The sequence below is a fragment of the Megalobrama amblycephala genome, linkage group LG11 (assembly GCF_018812025.1).
Source record: "Megalobrama amblycephala isolate DHTTF-2021 linkage group LG11, ASM1881202v1, whole genome shotgun sequence".
NCBI lineage: Eukaryota > Metazoa > Chordata > Actinopteri > Cypriniformes > Xenocyprididae > Megalobrama > Megalobrama amblycephala.
The window spans coordinates 39,101,100-39,118,395 of record NC_063054.1 but is presented as its reverse complement, the minus strand read 5'-3'; the positions used below and the strand labels follow the sequence as shown (position 1 = coordinate 39,118,395).

Here is a 17,296-nt window from a genome sequence, read left to right as displayed (position 1 = left end):
AGCAGGATTGTGTTCTTCTGTGGGACGCTCCGTGTGTCTGGAGGTGGTTGAAGGCAGGGAACAGTTAGATGGTCAGATCTTTGGCTGAGTTTCAGCTGTGGATGTGTCTGAGCTGTTTGGGACGCTCCTGATTCGGGTTCAGGTCAGTACGGTCTCTGGCAGACAGGTTTAGGGTTATTCAGGTCTGAACTCTGTTGATGTCGCAGGATCATGTTTTGTGGTTGTTATTGTGTGATTTGAGTCACTCTTTCTTCAAGTGTGATGTGTGTCCTGAAATGAAACGCATGTGTTCGTCTCGGTCAGCGCAGGGTTTGACTGAGCAGATCGAGGTTCTTTCCAGCAGCTTTTTAAAAGCACTAACCCGTTTACTAGAATATTCCTCATGTCTGTCATCGGTGAAAATAATCACCATCATCACAGATATCCGTATCTGCCCACGATCAAACTCTGCGTGATCCTGAAGAACTCGGGTCGCTCCAGGAGAGTTTGATCAGGGCTGCGTTTTTAAATCCATGGTTATTTTTTTCCATCTTTCCCTGTGAAAAGCCCGTGTTGTTGTTCTTCTGGTGTGTGCGCTGTAGGAAAGATGCACTATTATTTTTTAATTAGGCAGATGCAAACACAATGAGTCACAGGCTTCAGGCTTCAGGCTGTTGTTGTTAAAGCGCCGCGTTCACTGGCTGTCAGTCGCGTGTTTTCTTTGGTCCGTCTCTGCCGTCGCTCATCTCCGTCACACATTCAGGTGCTTTATTCTTTTTTCATTCGTCTCTCTGTGTGTTTTCACAGGAACCGAGATGTCGCTCGCACCTTAAATCACTTTCCACACAGCTGGTGAGTTTGTGCTCCATTCTTTCATCTTCATGCGGTTTATTAACTCTGAGTTTCCATTAAAACAGTTTTGTTGTAGTATGTTTGTTTAGTGTGAGGGTTGAAGTAAGGGTGGATATGACCAAAAGCTTATTTTATTTCACGATACAGTTATTTTGTGTTGTTTTATATCACTTCTGTTATTAAACATAAGAAAAAAGAAGCAAATTACAACCAATAAGACAAACACAATATAACAAAAATTTTGTTTTTTAGGTACAACTGTTTTTTTTTTTGACGTAGTTAGAATTAGTACAGAAATTTAATAATTAAATATAAAAATAAAATATTGCATAGTCTTCACTGTATGAATTAAATATTAATTTATTCATATTAAAGCTAAAAAAAAGTCATTTATTTTCTCTAGTTTGATTGACATTAATGTCAGAGCAGCAGGTTTATTAGGCTGCTGTCACTTTAAGAGCAAACGCACGGATCCAGTATACTGACACACACCCGGCTGTTCGCCGTCACTGCAGACAGAACCGGCTGTGTTTACATGAACACACACACAGTGGGCATTTTGACATGACTGTGTCGTGACGCGAAAGAGAACTGAATTCTTGATCACATGCTGACAGACGCAGCTTTCTGTGCGCTCTTTCGCTGTGTCCGTTCTTTCTCACTGCTTGTTGTGCTTAATAACACTTACGCGTCGATCGCATCGCACTCTTTATATTCTCATTCATGTGTTTCATCACTCTGAAGGGTCAAAAGTGCTATTCACATACTGCGATATACACAATATAGCAAACATATATATATATTTAATATATTGTCATACCACTCTGTTGAACTAATTCAAGAATGTGCCTAATCACCTTAAACTGTCCGAACTACACCGTGTTTAAGGATTTAACACAAATGCTCGTCTTGCACTGCTCTGTGATGTTGAAAAGGTCACACGTGACGTAGGAAGAAGTACCGCGGTAGGGTCAAAATTAGTCTCCATCTCATTTTCTCCTCCAACTTCAAATCGTCTGACATCGTTGTTTTACCTTTTATTGTAAAGGCCATTTGACTCAGTCTTTACACGTTCTCTTTGTAAACACTGGATCGGTACTTCAGCCTACGCGTGATCTTTCCAACATGATTACATCATGCGTGGAGCATCACAGAGCAGTGCAAGACGAGCGTTTGTGGTTAAAAAGTGTATAATTTAGATTTTTAGCTAGAAGCGTCTGCGTTCACGGGCTGAAAATATTGATTTTTGTTAAACTGATATTGATTCTTAAATCCCAAGATTGATCTTTTAGATGCTGTTTTCAGTCGATGTGTGAAGAAAACTTCACTCAACATTATTTGTAGCTCCTGCTGTCCAATAATCACAATCATCTCTGATACTGTTGATATGAAACAGACTTTCAAATGACAGTTTCATCAGTAAATTCAGTCAATAAATGTGTTTGTGTGCTGACAGATCATGAAGAGATCATTTACTACTAGTTACAAATAAACCTGAACGAACATCAGAAGATTCAGAACAACTTACTGAATTGAATCATGTGTCATGTGATCCATCAATCAGTGTTTCAACCGCCGAAAAACATCAATAAAACAGCTGGAGAACAATAATAATGTCATGTGACGTCACATTCAATGACCATAAACTCGATATTCAGAAGAAAAATAACTCTAGAGAAGAAACATACATGCACTATATTACATACTCATTATATTTTTACTCAACCTGTTCTTCAATATTTAATGTGTGTTTGAATACTACGTTTTTATGACAGTTTAAATGTTTATATTACAGCAACAAATGGGAGTAGAAACATCATTAAAAAGTATCATATGAAACTGACAGTTTAAATGTTTTATATGCTCAGTTTATTACGTATGAAGATAAGCAGCAGTAAAATGTATATCATGTTTACTTTACAGCATTAGTTCTAAATTTTCTTGAGAAAATGAACATGAAATATTTCCAAATGAATCTCTATGGGATGGAACGGAGAGCTTGTCTGGTCACATGCGCTCACTGAACACGCTCAACACGGAGATGAAGGTGCGCGTCCTGAAGCGATTATTGCGGCGTGAACAGAGATTACCGCCCCCCCGCCAGCCCGAGATCTCCCATCATGCCGTGCTCCTGCGAGCGTCTCTGTAGAACAGTCAGCTGAAGCATCAGGGTTCCTGGACGACGTGCTGACGGCTAAAAATAGCGCAGAACAGAGAACTATTACTGCACCTTCTAATTGCAGCCCCTGTGAAAGGCGTTCAGTCACGGCACTGCTGGGAGACACGCGTGCGGACGCAATTTGCACTTCCAATTAAACTGTCGACCTTTGTGCTATAACTCAGAACGTGACTTCTGAGCGCTGCGGCGTCTATTATTACCCGCGTTAGCCGAGGACGCGTGAAGACGCCATGAACGCCGGTTACCTCACGAGCATGCGATGCGTCGGCGGGTCACGTGACCGCGTCAGGAGATCAGATGAGTGAATAGTACACATACTACACCTGCTAGAAACACAGCAGTCTGTGTGTTTACGCCTTTCACAAACACACACTGTTTCAAATCATCTGAATAATATAATATCTGTTTATTGTGTGACAGAATAAACCATCACACAAACCGAAAATGTTTTCATTCTGTTGTCTTGTGTCGTTTAGCTGATCGGGGCGTCACACAAACTGTCCATGATGCAACGCTGTAGAGCTTGACCTTTGACCTCGACAGCCACTGTTACAGGACGTGTTTTGAAACCCGTCGCTCTGGTAATGTTGCTGTCCATCGTGATCTGGTCAGTTGTATTGACCCTGTTGTCCTGACGACGTATCCCATGATGCCGTGCGTCTCGCGCTGGATGAAGGTCTCAGCGTCGCTTTATTTACATTGATTTACGCGATCGATATTGTTCTGGAATCTTCTGGAAGCGCGTCCATGTTCCCGAAGACTCTTTCCCAGTCATTCCTCCGGCCGGCGTTGAAGGTGTCTGTGTGTTTCCGGTGATGATCTGGGATTATCGGCTGCTTCAATCAAGGGAATATTTGTCGCCCCGTCTGATGTTACCTGAAATAACGCCGCTTAAAGTCTAAAAATAAGCGTCACTCATTACGTGGATCTGCCAGACTGAAGCAGCAGAACAGAGGCTTTATCAGGAGATTTAACCGGATCATTTGTGTTTTATAACGCTTTATTTTAATCTCGGACAGATTGATAATACAGAGGAGATTGGCTTCTGCTTCAGAACATGTACTGTAAAGCCTGTCGTACATTACAGGAGATCTTTATATTAAGGGTTTGCCATTATTTCGCCTGTTTTATGTAAATGAGCTCTGTTATGATTGGCTCTGCATGTAGGTGTGGGCGGGTCATATGTTAATGAGAAATGCTCCTGTTGCAGTATGTCACATGTGATTGATCTCCCTCATTTATCCAATCATTTTTGATCATTTACACAAAATCATGCTCATTTGAAATGCGTCTTTATTCCTGAACTCTGAATCAGGCGTGAGATTATTGGTGTTTGGTCATGTGAGCGCAGGTCTCCATAGTTACAGATGTTTCACACGCTGTCTCCGTGTGTCTTCCTGTTTTCCAGAAAGTGAGCGCTGTCCTCAGCCGATCGGTTTTCCTGCTCTTCGCCTTCAGCCTCGGCCTGGTAAGACTGAGTTAAACTGAATTAAGCCTGACTGTAATGAGCAGCGTCTGATCTACGGCAGGAGTGCTTTATTAGCGCTGTGTCTGTCTTCTGTCAAGATCACTAGTGTTGGTAAACAGCCAATCAGACGGCAGAACCGCAAAAGATGATGTTGTGAAGATTGTTGGGCATCAAACAACACCAGAGACTTTCATCACATGACGAGAGAGCGCAGGCATTTTTCTGAATGTCCTCTTTAGAGCCGCACAGAAGAAACTCAGACAGGTTTGAGCGACATGAAGAGAGTAAATGAAGACAGAATGATGATTTCTGTGAGAACTGTCGTTTTAATATAAAATTTAGAATAAATGTGAATAAATGATGGTGATGGTGTGCATGAATCCAGCGCTCACTATGTAGGGGACGTTGCTGCAGGATATAGTGTGAAACTCCTCACAGTACCCATAGAGTTTAACACTGTATCCCACAATGCAGTGCGCTTGACTTGATCTTCCATTTCCAGTGTGATCAGTGAACCGGAATTGATTCTCCTCCTCGTGATCAACAAAATGTGTTTCTTAACAAAATTGTATTAAAAATGATGCGTTTCCACAGTTATCAACATTAATGTTTTCATTTTTAAAAATTGTTATATACAGTTATTGTGTTATTTTTCATTGGCAGTAAATTACAAAAAGCGAATGAAGCTGCTGTGAGGGAGTGACGGCAAATTCGACATCTTTCTCTCTCTGACCAACAGAATCAGTATTTTTCCCTCTTTTGGAAAGTCACAGAAACTCTATCATGGAGATCTTCTTTTGATTTTTGAGCAAATGGGAAACCAAAACGTATATTTGTCGCCATGTCCCGTTCGCCGCTATAGAAGTTTATGACGACTTCCGTGTCTGAGAATCCCGGAAATGTTTTTGTCCGTGTTCAGTATTCAGTCTGTGTCTGTATCCAGCTAACACAAGTATGTTCTAATAACGTTCTGCTAACGTTCCCATTAAGTTATGAAATCCTTATTTCTAAATGTTCATTGAATGTTCAAAACATTATTTTTTAAAGATGAAAATCTGACGTTTTCCGTGTTTAAGTGCTATAATCGGGTCCCCGGTGCATCTACCAGCCCTGAAAATGTGAAAACAACTCAGTAACTTTGTTTTGTGAAGCCCTTCTCTGCGAGCGTGTGAGAAAACGAGCCGCTCAGATTTCGCTCCCCTTGTGACTTATGAAGAGGATCTTATTATAATATCACCACCCCTTAATCTGCATTTTTGCAAGCAAAACTGGTGCACCTGTTCTAACGCCATGACAAAAGTTCTGTCTTTGGCTGCACAGACGAGCGCTGAACGCTATTAGAGTCTCGTTAGCTTGGACAGCCTGAAGTTGACCCTGACAAGCTTGATTGCTAAAAAAGGAGCGTTTCTGTTCGAGCGATATTTTGAAAATAATATTAGACCATTCGAAGCATTTGATAGCAATCATAAACGTTAGCCTGGTGTGTCTGGATCTGTTTGGCAAACAGGTACGCTATGTATAGCGGGCGTCCATACGGGTTTAGCAAAAACATGCTAGTGGATGAGTTGAATCAACTACATAAATTTATCCACTAACCATTCAGAAACGTCTAAAAGTTGTAACTTCTTCCTGAGTCTCTCCATCAGTGTCGACTCCGGTTTGAACAATGTAAGGCTGAACACTTTCATCATTTTGGCTGCGTGAGATTCTCCAGCTTTGTTGTTGTTGAGCTGTTAAAGCTCCACCCTCTTCTGGAAAGCGGAGCTCATTTGCATTTAAAGGGACACACACAAAAACGGCGTGTTTTTGCTCACACCCAAATAGGGTCAAATTTGACAAGCTATAATAAATGATCTGTGGGGGATTTTGAGCTGAAACTTCACAGACACATTCTGGAGACACCAGAGACTGATATTACATCTTGTGAAAGGAGCGTTATAGATCCACTTTAAAGTGTTTTTAAAATGTTTTTTCTTGGTTATGTGAACATTGAGGAAACATTGTGGGACTGTTACTTTTGAACGTTGTGAATCTAGTAGAAACATTTCAAAAACGTCCAACTAAAACGCTCCAAGAATGACGTATAAATAATGCATTTTGTGGCAGCGCTTTGAGAACGTTATTAAAGACCAGATAACTTTAAAGGAACGTTCTGTTAGCGTTTGTTCATAACTCTGACCCGGCGTTCCCTGTCAGCTGGGTGTGTGTGTGCGAGCGCAGGGTTTCATGGGTAACGGCACCGGCCGCAGCGCTGCCGTTCACCCGCGAGTCCAAATGAAGGTTAATCGCTGCTCTTTAGGGATTGGTTTGTTTTGATTGAGATGCTCTTCTGGGAAGACGGAGCCTCCAGTGAATCGCGCTCTATAAATACACACGTGCAGCAAGTCATCGGGCGAACGCGGCCTATTAAGGGCTGGTGATCCCGGGAATAGCGTTACCATGGAGACATGCGTGTGTCACCGCGAGCAACATCTGTATGTATTGTTTGAAGGTTTCACTGGCCATTCAGATGAAAGACGGTCAATGAAGCGCTTTACTTGTTGACCTGAAGTGACCTTGAAGTCCTCCATTAAACGCTCTTATATCATCTTCCCAGATATTCATTGTGCCCTGTCAGTGCAGCTCCTCTGGCAGTTATTTACCCATGATCCTCCGTCTTTCTGTAAAAGGCAGTGTTCTATTTCTGTGGCTCTGGAAAATATTCTGTCTTTCTGCTCTCTCGCCTTATCTGCTGGGCTTTAGAGGACAGAATCCGTACTTTGCCGTTCCTGTTAGGTACATATTTGGTCAGAGATAATAGCAGGGAATTATGGAGCGTCTCCCTCCCGCGCGGCTCGTTCCCAGGCCGGAAACAGCGGCCGGACCTGCAGCGGCCCGTAGATGCTATTATTAGCGGCCGCGGCCTGATGCGTCTCGTTCATCTTCCACACGTCTGATTATCTGGGCTGTTGGTACGGTTTGGGCAACTGCTGGAGGAACGGCCTTTCTCTCTCTCTCTCTCTCTCTCTGTGTCTCTCTCTCTCTCTCTCTCTCTCTTTGTGTCTGTGAGTTTGACCATGTTTGGTCAAATGTGCCGTGGCAGAACCTGGTGATCCGTGTCCATCCTGTGATTCTGCACACAATCCTCTCGTCTGTGTGAAGATGATGTAAACTGATCAATGTCATAATTAAACTGATTTTTTAAGTGCCCCTATTATGCTATTTTAAAGGGTCCTACAACAGATTTACATTCATCTAAAGTCAAAAACACTTTAATTCTCTCATAATATCCACTGCAGCATCAGCTCTTTTCTCTCAGTGTCTGAAACGCTTCCATCAAAGATTCGCTCTCTCTAAGCCCCGCCTCTCTGAGAGCTGCTCTGCTCTGATTGGTCAGAAACCAAACGCTCATTATCATATCTGAATATTCACAGTGATTCGAACAGTAACGGTTTCACCGTATCAATCTCAGCAGAAACAGCGTCTTCTCGACATGAACAACACGAACCAAACTCTTCCAGTCTCAGATACAATTACAGTGATTGAGGGCGGAGCAAAGAGACGCTGTTCGGCCAATGAGGACCAGAGGCGGACATTATGCAAATTAGTTACAAACCTACATAGGTTCAGCAGGAAGTGAGACTGAATTACTGACGACTCGTTTCAGTTCAGAATCGATTCTTTCTTTTGGGTCACAATATCTTTATTTGTCGCACACTTTCATCTTTGAAACTTGACAGATCTTTTACATTCACAAACAGCTTTATTACACACCGCATGAAAGGAATACCTGAAAAAGCATAATAGGGGCTCTTTAATATCAGAAGCTTCATCGTTCAGCGTCAGCCGATCGTACGTTTTGGTGATTTGAGTAAATATTGTGTATCCGTATCAGTCATTGATAAGATGGATGTTTTTCCAGACATCGGTTTTCCATGTCGTTTGTCTGTAACGGGAAAATCCTTCCTCCGTCAGAAATCCTTTATTAATAACTGAGCGTCTCCACAGCTGCTTTTAGAGATACTCGTTACAGCAGAGCATGATGGGTAACATGAGGACACATCTGAAAGCAGAAGTAGTTGAAGGTAGATTTAGGAACTGACAGTCAGTGTCAGTTTATTTATGAAGCCGTTTAAAACAACAGAGAGTTGACCAAAAGTGCCGTACAGGAACAACATTATTGAACAAAAACCAAAAACAATCAACAGACAATAAACGACAGAGATGAAATTAATCTCTACAGTCAATGAGACTGAAAAACAGATGTTGTTTGTTTCCCAACATTCTTCAAAATATCTTCTTTTGCAGAATAAAGAAAGTCAAACAGGTTTGAACGAGAGTAAATGTCAGAATGATGTGTTTGATGAACTATCGGAGGCTGATGATGAACGACAGACGGTCTGTCATTGATCCGTATCGTCAATACATCCATGATCCATATCAGTCTTATAATACATAATGCCTTCAGTTCAGTATGTGATGCTGCTGTCATTAATGTCACTAATGAACGAGTTTCTGTTGCATTATTGTGTGTGTGTGTGTGTGTGTGTGTGTGTGTGTGTGTGAGTGTGTGTGTTGAGAACCGGTTACTTCTGTGTTAGTCTGAATGTTTAACTTGACTGACAAACATTGCCAGGGTGGGTTTGTTTGCACTAGTCAGGTGAGGCAAACATTCTCACACACACACACACTCGTTTCATCAGCTATCTAGATAGGTCGATTCCATAGAATCTGTTCTGTAGTTTTTGCATACAGCTAAACACTGTAACCTAACCCTGACCTTCACTAACCACACAGAAAACTCTCTGCATTCTTACCATTAAAAAAAGTATTTACTTTATTATAAAATGTGGTGAAGCAGGAACACGCGTGCAGCTCTGCAGTGAAACATGTAAATCATTTGTAAATAATAATGGGTCAAATGTTAAAAAGAGGAGCTCTACCAATAAAAGAGGCGGCGCAACCCAAAAAATCAAAATGCATTTGAGCTGAAGAAAGGGAAAGTCAGTTCTGACGAAGGCCTTGGATGGATGAAACGTCATGTTTTTAATGAATGAAGTTTGAGCTCTGTGAGAGTGAGTGTTGCGTCTTTGTTCAGCTCAATTAAATAATAATGGGTTACACTTTATTTCAATGGTCCTCTTCAGACATTCTACTAACTATAAGTAACTTTGTAACTACATGCCAACTAACTCTCATTAGAGCATTAGCAGACCGTTATGTCCACGTTAGTAAAACTGATTGACATACGAAGTTAATTATGGTCAGTAGAATGTCTGAAGAGGAGCATTAAAATAAAGTGTAACCACATAATGTTTATTATTTATTTGAATATGTTGTGTTTGAGGATTTGGAAGAAATTAATTGATGATAATGTTATCAATTCATGATAATAATGTCTGTATTTTGATGACTGATATGATTTCATATTGGAGTGATGTTTGATTGACAGCTGTCTCATGTGATGTGTTTGATTGACAGCTGTCTCATGTGATGTGTTTGATTGACAGCTGTCTCATGTGATGTGTTTGATTGACAGCTGTCTTCAGTGATGTTTGTTCAGAATCGTCCAGGTTTGCGCGTGTCGCGTCTGAACCGCGTCTCTCGGCCGCGTGTCCCCGCGTGTCCTCTGCATCCTCACTCATTAATTTGAGTGCGCTTATGAAGCAGGGGCCTCTGGGTAATTACCCTCGCTGCCGTTTTAAACGGGCGGTAACAGGGGATTGCGCGGCCTTACAGGGACGGATAATTATCTCAGCTCCGCTAACTCACGTGTTCAGCTGCTGATCAATGACTGAATCAAGTTCAGAGTCGTTTGTGTTCATAACTAATGTTAAACTCTGACATGAAGAACATCAGCACAGAACATTACTGACATCTTAATGAGTTTCAGTTGTGAATTAAACTGTTCAGTTTGTTCAGAACCACAGCTAACAAAACTCATTTCATAAGTGATTAACTTTCACTGTTATTGAACTGAACTGAATCAACATGATCTGAATAATGACTCTGTTGTCTTCAGAATCTCAACTCATCTCATATTTGATGAACTTTGCATCATTAATTCTGTTATTTTCCTGTTTATTACTGTGAAGCTGCTTTGAAACAATCTCTACTGTATAGAGCGCTGTAGAAATAAAGCTAACTTGACAAAAATATGTTCTTAGAACGTTTTGCTAATGTTATTTCTAAATGTTCAAAACACCCCTTTTTTAATGTTTCAAAAGCGTTTTTTCTTGGTTACGTGAACGTTAAGGGAACATTCCATCTTATCATTCTGCAAACATTATGAGAACGTTACTTTAGAATGTTCTCTGAACGTTCTGAAACAAGTAGAAACATTTAAAAATATAGAAACAAAAACATTTATGAAAAAATTGTTCCATGAACAATGTATAAATAATGTTTCTGTGCTAACGTTTTGAGAACATTATTAAAAACTTTGAACAAACGTTCTATTAACGTTACTGGAAGAACGTTTGTTCATAACTTTGAGAGAACGCTGACACAACGTTCCCTGTCCGCCGGGACAGCAGTAAATCTGTGAATTTTCCGTCGTGAACGTGGCCGAGCCATAACTCCTTCTGTTGGATGTGCTTGAATATGCAGCACATCTCCTGAATATTAATGAGCTCTTGAATATTTATCAGCTCGGTGGGACATCAGCGGTTTATTTATAACGTGCCGTGTCTCGGTGTCCAGCGTGTCTCCCAGCGGACGCAGCGAGACACTTTCCTGTTTGGGAAATCTTGCCGTCGGCATGTTGAATCTGCTTTAGTGTGTTCAACAAATGACCGTGGACATGAATATTCACATGACCTGACGGCAGATTTCATTCTGTCAGTTTAGAGCCCTGCTGTGGATTCGTTTTAGCATCACGCTCATGTTTAGGCTGATGCTGAAGAGATGCATCAGAAAAACTTCATCAGATTTGAGACAAATTCAGATTCTGCTGTAAAGAAGACCACAGGGTCATTATTCAGATCAGTTCAGATAGTGTCAGTAACTTCACTGAATATTGTGTGTCTCTTAGTGTGTTCATTCACAAAGATGAAATGATTCTTTATTCTTTACAGATGCACCAAAAACACAAGAACTGAAACGTCTGAATGTCTGTGAAGTCGTATTACAGTCCAGTGTCTGTGGTGTGAGAGTGTTTTCTGGATGTTAATGTGGTTTATTTCCCATCATGCATGTGTTTCAGGTCTGTGAGGAGCAGTCATGACCAAATCATACGAGTTCAACTGGCAGAAACGCGTTCCTGAATTCCTGCAGGAAGGAGCCGCGTTTGACCGATTCGATGAGGTAAACGCCCTGATCTTGTCGCACACACGCACTTCCTGTTTCTGCATTTCCTGTGTATCTCAATCAAGCTTTTAGATCAGCTGAAATGACGTTCAGGACATAAACATGCAGAGATGCTCATCAGAGGGATTCTGGGTAACGTGGATTCTAGGATCAGATTCTTTGACTCTGTTTGTGTTTCACTCATAATTATTTAAGTTAGCAGCTCCACTATTTGTGCTGTTTTCTGCTGTAAACACGAGGTCAGCTTGTTGATTAACGTGCCGTCCGAATCATCGCAGGTAAACGTCACCTGATGCTGCAGGTGTCAAATGCGGTCAGTCGCAGTAAAATCACCTTTGCGGGACGATGAAGAACATCGTGTGCTCTGGCTGATTGAAAAGCCCTGCAGGACGCGGGCGTCTTGATTAATGCGGCAGATGTATCGCACAGGAACTAGTGTGTAAATAAGAAGGAAGTCTCATGGAGAGCAGTTACAGTTCAGCCAGATCCGACAGAGCAGCAGACGGTGAAACTGTGCTGCCGGCGGCCATCTTGGCTCGTGTGTTCGGCTGAAGGCCGTTGACGGTGAACTCATTAGCCGAGCCCGCGGGTGTGCGCTCGCATCGGGACGCTTTTATTTGGACTTTGGGATTTTTACTGCCAAACTCAGAGAGGACGTTTGGAATGAATCTACACACACTTCTTCTTCTTTGGTTGTCCATCGTATATGATGATGACATTCCTCCTCATTTTCAGTGAATTCTTTGATGACTGTAGAATCCAATTCTTGATCCACAAATCTGAGTTTGTAGAGGCAGGCATGGTTGTACGTAGTATTCCTGTGTGGCAGAGCTGCTTCCAGATGGTGCGGTTTGCTGCTAATTCTTCCAGGCGTGAGGGCTTAATTTGACACTTTCTCAGTGAAGTTTTATTTGTTCTTCGTACCGCTTTTCTGACCCCCTGCAGAACGGCCCTGATGGAGCTGACCGTAGAGGATTTGTCGTGGCAGACGATCTTGAGGCCTAATAACATGCCCAAGCCAGCGTAGTTGATGTTCAGTGACCGTTGCCTCCATGCTCTTGCAGTTTGTCCTAGCAAGCACCTCAGATTGTGGGATGCATGTGATCCTCAAGACTCGCTCCAGCAGCCTCAGGTGTTGGCTGTACATGACCCAGGAATCGAGTGGTGATGCAGACAGCAATTAGTGAGCAATTGGTGCTTATTTTGAAAGACCTTACGTTGAAGTTTGCCAAAGGCTGCAGAGGCTTGCTTTATCTGATTTTTTTATTATTAATCTCGATTGCAGTCCTCTGATACAGTGCTGCCTAGATGCTTAAAGGATGGTACTAATGTGAGTGGTTGTTGTTCTTTGGTAAGAACAGAGGTTGAGCCTCCGTTGGCATATCTCTTCAGTTTTGATGTAGGTCTTCACAGCAGCAGCAAGGATAGTCTTCTTCTTGTAAGCCTCCTTCCCTTTCCCTATGTATAAATAAAACGTTATCAAAATGATTCCAGTTCGCATGGATCCACGGAAACGACTAATTTTTCTGTATTATGCGGGCCAGACAAGTAATTTGGCAATGTCACTTTGTAAAAAAGACTAAGCATCTGCGCACATACAAACCCGATTCCAAAAAAGTTGGGACACTGTACAAATTGTGAATAAAAACAGAATGCAATGATGTGGAAGTTTCAAATTTCAATATTTTATTCAGAATACAACATAGATGACATATCAAATGTTTAAACTGAGAAAATGTATCATTTTAAGGGAAAAATAAGTTGATTTTAAATTTCATGGCATCAACACATCTCAAAAAAGTTGGGACAAGGCCATGTTTACCACTGTGTGGCATCCCCTCTTCTTTTTATAACAGTCTGCAAACGTCTGGGGACTGAGGAGACAAGTTGCTCAAGTTTAGGAAGAGGAATGTTGTCCCATTCTTGTCTAATACAGGCTTCTAGTTGCTCAACTGTCTTAGGTCTTCTTTGTCGCATCTTCCTCTTTATGATGCGCCAAATGTTTTCTATGGGTGAACGATCTGGACTGCAGGCTGGTCATTTCAGTACCCGGATCCTTCTTCTACGCAGCCATGATGTTGTAACTGATGCAGTATGTGGTCTGGCATCGTCATGTTGGAAAATGCAAGGTCTTCCCTGAAAGAGACGACGTCTGGATGGGAGCATATGTTGTTCTAGAACTTGGATATACCTTTCAGCATTGATGGTGCCTTTCCAGATGTGTAAGCTGCCCATGCCACACGCACTCATGCAACCCCATACCATCAGAGATGCAGGCTTCTGAACTGAGCGCTGATAACAACTTGGGTTGTCCTTGTCCTCTTTAGTCCGGATGACATGGCGTCCCAGTTTTCCAAAAAGAACTTCAAATTTTGATTCGTCTGACCACAGAACAGTTTTCCACTTTGCCACAGTCCATTTTAAATGAGCCTTGGCCCAGAGAAAACGCCTGCGCTTCTGGATCATGTTTAGATATGGTTTCTTTTTTGACCTATAGAGTTTTAGCCGGCAACGGCGAATGGCACGGTGGATTGTGTTCACCGACAATGTTTTCTGGAAGTATTCCTGAGCCCATGTTGTGATTTCCATTACAGTAGCATTCCTGTATGTGATGCAGTGCCGTCTAAGGGCCCGAAGATCACAGGCATCCAGTATGGTTTTCCGGCCTTGACCCTTACGCACAGAGATTGTTCCAGATTCTCTGAATCTTTGGATGATATTATGCACTGTAGATGATGATAACTTCAAACTCTTTACAATTTTTCTCTGAGAAACTCCTTTCTGATATTGCTCCACTATTTTTGGCCGCAGCATTGGGGGAATTGGTGATCCTCTGCCCATCCTGACTTCTGAGAGACACTGCCACTCTGAGAGGCTCTTTTTATACCCAATCATGTTGCCAATTGACCTAATAAGTTGCAAATTGGTCCTCCAGCTGTTCCTTATATGTACATTTAACTTTTCCGGCCTCTTATTGCTACCTGTCCCAACTTTTTTGGAATGTGTAGCTCTCATGAAATCCAAAATGAGCCAATATTTGGCATGACATTTCAAAATGTCTCACTTTCAACATTTGATATGTTATCTATATTCTATTGTGAATAAAACGTAAGTTTATGAGATTTGTAAATTATTGCATTCCTTTTTTATTCACAATTTGTACAGTGTCCCAACTTTTTTGGAATCAGGTTTGTACACATTCAAAGACTAAACGCGTAAATGAACGACAAGAAGGCATTAAAAGTCTTCTGTTTTCAGTTAAAAAGGTGTCATTTAAGTGGCCCCTAAGTTAATAATTAAAGTTTTTTTCAAAACGAAAGTGATTTAATCAAAAACTTGCTTGCTGCTGTAGAGCCAAAATAATCTCTGTCCATTAATTTTCCTGTTATCACTGTGAAGCTGCTTTGAAACAGTCTGTATTGTTAAAAGCGCAATATAAATGAAGATGACTTCTGGGCTCTTATACGTCACGAGCACGCAGTCGTCAGATCACGGACCCGCATTACTGAGACCTCGGTGGTGCCTTGAAGCTTCGAATATTAAAGAGGTTTCCATCCAGCCTGAAGTCAACGGTGATCCCATTACTGCTCATCATACAGAAGCTTTGTGGAAAAGTACAGGTGTCGGCACACATCCTTATCCCAGTGCACACTGTAAAGGGCTCCAGCTCCTGACCGCCTGCGGTCACACCAACCACCATCCCTTCATGGAAAGTCACAGGATATTACCAATTTTTCCGTGTGGCCACGAGGAGGCCTGGTGGGAGTCTTGGCGATGGAGAGGTTATGTTCTGGCAGGGTTAGTTACTGTCGTTTGGGTCAGCCAGCGGCAGCAGACTGAAAGCAAGAGGTCAGCAAACAGCAAAACAGATTAGCGTGCCGTTACTCTCTAAACTGCTGCTCTAGTGCATCACGTCACTGTCAGTCATTCACACACACACACACACACACGGCTGTCACGGGTTTAATGACGTGTGTTTGTCTGTCCAGAATAACGCTCATCATCTTCTGTGTTTTTCAGGATCCCTTCGTCTTCGAGCCCAGCTGCCATTTCAAAGTCGACGAGTTCGGCTTCTTCCTCACGTGGAAAAGTGACGGAAAGGTGCGATTATGAGTTTATTAAAGCAGCTGCTGCAAACACAAATCACACACACCAGAGTCATTAAATCCTCAGATCTTCATTCTGTTTCTGTTCAGACTCTCAATGGATCATGTGTTTGAAAGCTTAAATTATATTCATGTGAAACTCATTATAAACTTATTAACTTGAGCGTTTGATTTGATCTGATGAGATGATTGATGATGTTCATACGGTCAGTCACTGACATTCAGTTTGAACCCTTTCTGTCAGCAGAACTTTGCCGTGATGAGATGTGTGTTATTATTCATATTCACTCTAGATCAAGCACGATTATAGAGTAATTAAACAGCGTCGTTCATTAAATCGTGTCTCCTGCAGGAAGGTCAGCTGCTGGAATGTTCTCTGATCAACAGCATCCGTCCTGGAGTTGTGCCGAAGGTAAAGACGTCCGATTCCTGTTCTGTGCCAACATGTTGAGAACATTATTAAACGAACGTTCTATTAATGTTACTGGAAGAACGTTTGTTCATAACATTGAGAGAACGCTGTGAGAACGTCACTGTCCATCAGACGCATCACTTCACTGTCACATGACCTGACGGAGCTAACAGGGAACGTTCTCAGCACTTTAGCTAACGTTCTGTCGAGGTTCTGAACAAACGTTCTTCCAGAAACATTAACAGAACGTTTGTTCAGAGTTATCTGGTCTTTAATGTTCTCAAAATGTTGGAACAAGAACATTGTTTATACATCATTCATGGAGTGTTTGTTTTTACCCAGAAATATTATAGTTTGTTTCATCTTTTTAAAATGTTTCTACTTGTTTCTGAACGTTCAGAGAACATTCTAAAGTAACGTTCCCGTAATGTTTGGAGAATGATACACTGGAATGTTCCCTTAACGTTCACATAACCCAGAAAAAACGCTTTTAAGACTTAAAAAACTGGCGTTTTGAGTGTTCAGAGAAGGTTTTATTAGCACTGATGTTCTTTGGACGTTCAGCGAGACTCTGTTACTGTGTTTGCTTTACATCTGCTCTCAAGTATTATTGACAGTCAGAGATTATATATCATATTCTGTGTGTGTGTCAAATATTGACTGGTGTGTGTCGCTGTGCAGCCGCACCTGTCTGCAGTGTTTGTCTGGTGCAGTCACAGCAGGAAGTGACTTTATGGACCGTTTACCTGCGCGTGTGTGTGCGTGTGTGTGTGTGTGTGTGTGTGTCCACTTTCATGTTACGTTTACTGTGATCATGTTCCCTCACCTTCAAACTCAACATGAGTGAAAATCCGGCTCGTATTTCATCAGCAGTTTTTGCAGCTCAATCTCTCTTTGCTGAAATGAATCACTCTTGGATTGAATTGTTCATGAAATGAACATCATTAAATGAATCAGACACAAACGTGAGGTCTGGGAATGTGACGTCTCTTTGGGATTCAGTAGTTTTGACC

General features: G+C 41.8%; 1 protein-coding gene across 15 annotated transcripts in view; it reads left to right on the top strand.

Moving 5' to 3' along the window:
• The window catches only part of plcb4 (phospholipase C, beta 4), a 45,095-nt gene that overhangs the window by 2,305 nt on the left and 25,494 nt on the right, over positions 1-17,296 (top strand). For 6 of the 15 annotated variants that reach the window (XM_048207986.1, XM_048207985.1, XM_048207975.1 and 3 more), the window contains exons 2-6: positions 787-831; positions 4,419-4,478; positions 11,662-11,762; positions 15,786-15,866; positions 16,224-16,283. In XM_048207986.1, the coding sequence (XP_048063943.1) occupies positions 11,679-11,762; positions 15,786-15,866; positions 16,224-16,283 (225 nt within the window). In that variant the 5' untranslated portion in view covers positions 787-831; positions 4,419-4,478; positions 11,662-11,678. Of the gene's footprint in view, positions 143-786; positions 832-4,418; positions 4,479-11,661; positions 11,763-15,785; positions 15,867-16,223; positions 16,284-17,296 lie in introns of all 15 variants that reach the window. The other 9 variants (XM_048207984.1, XM_048207979.1, XM_048207983.1 and 6 more) reach the window with 6 other exon arrangements.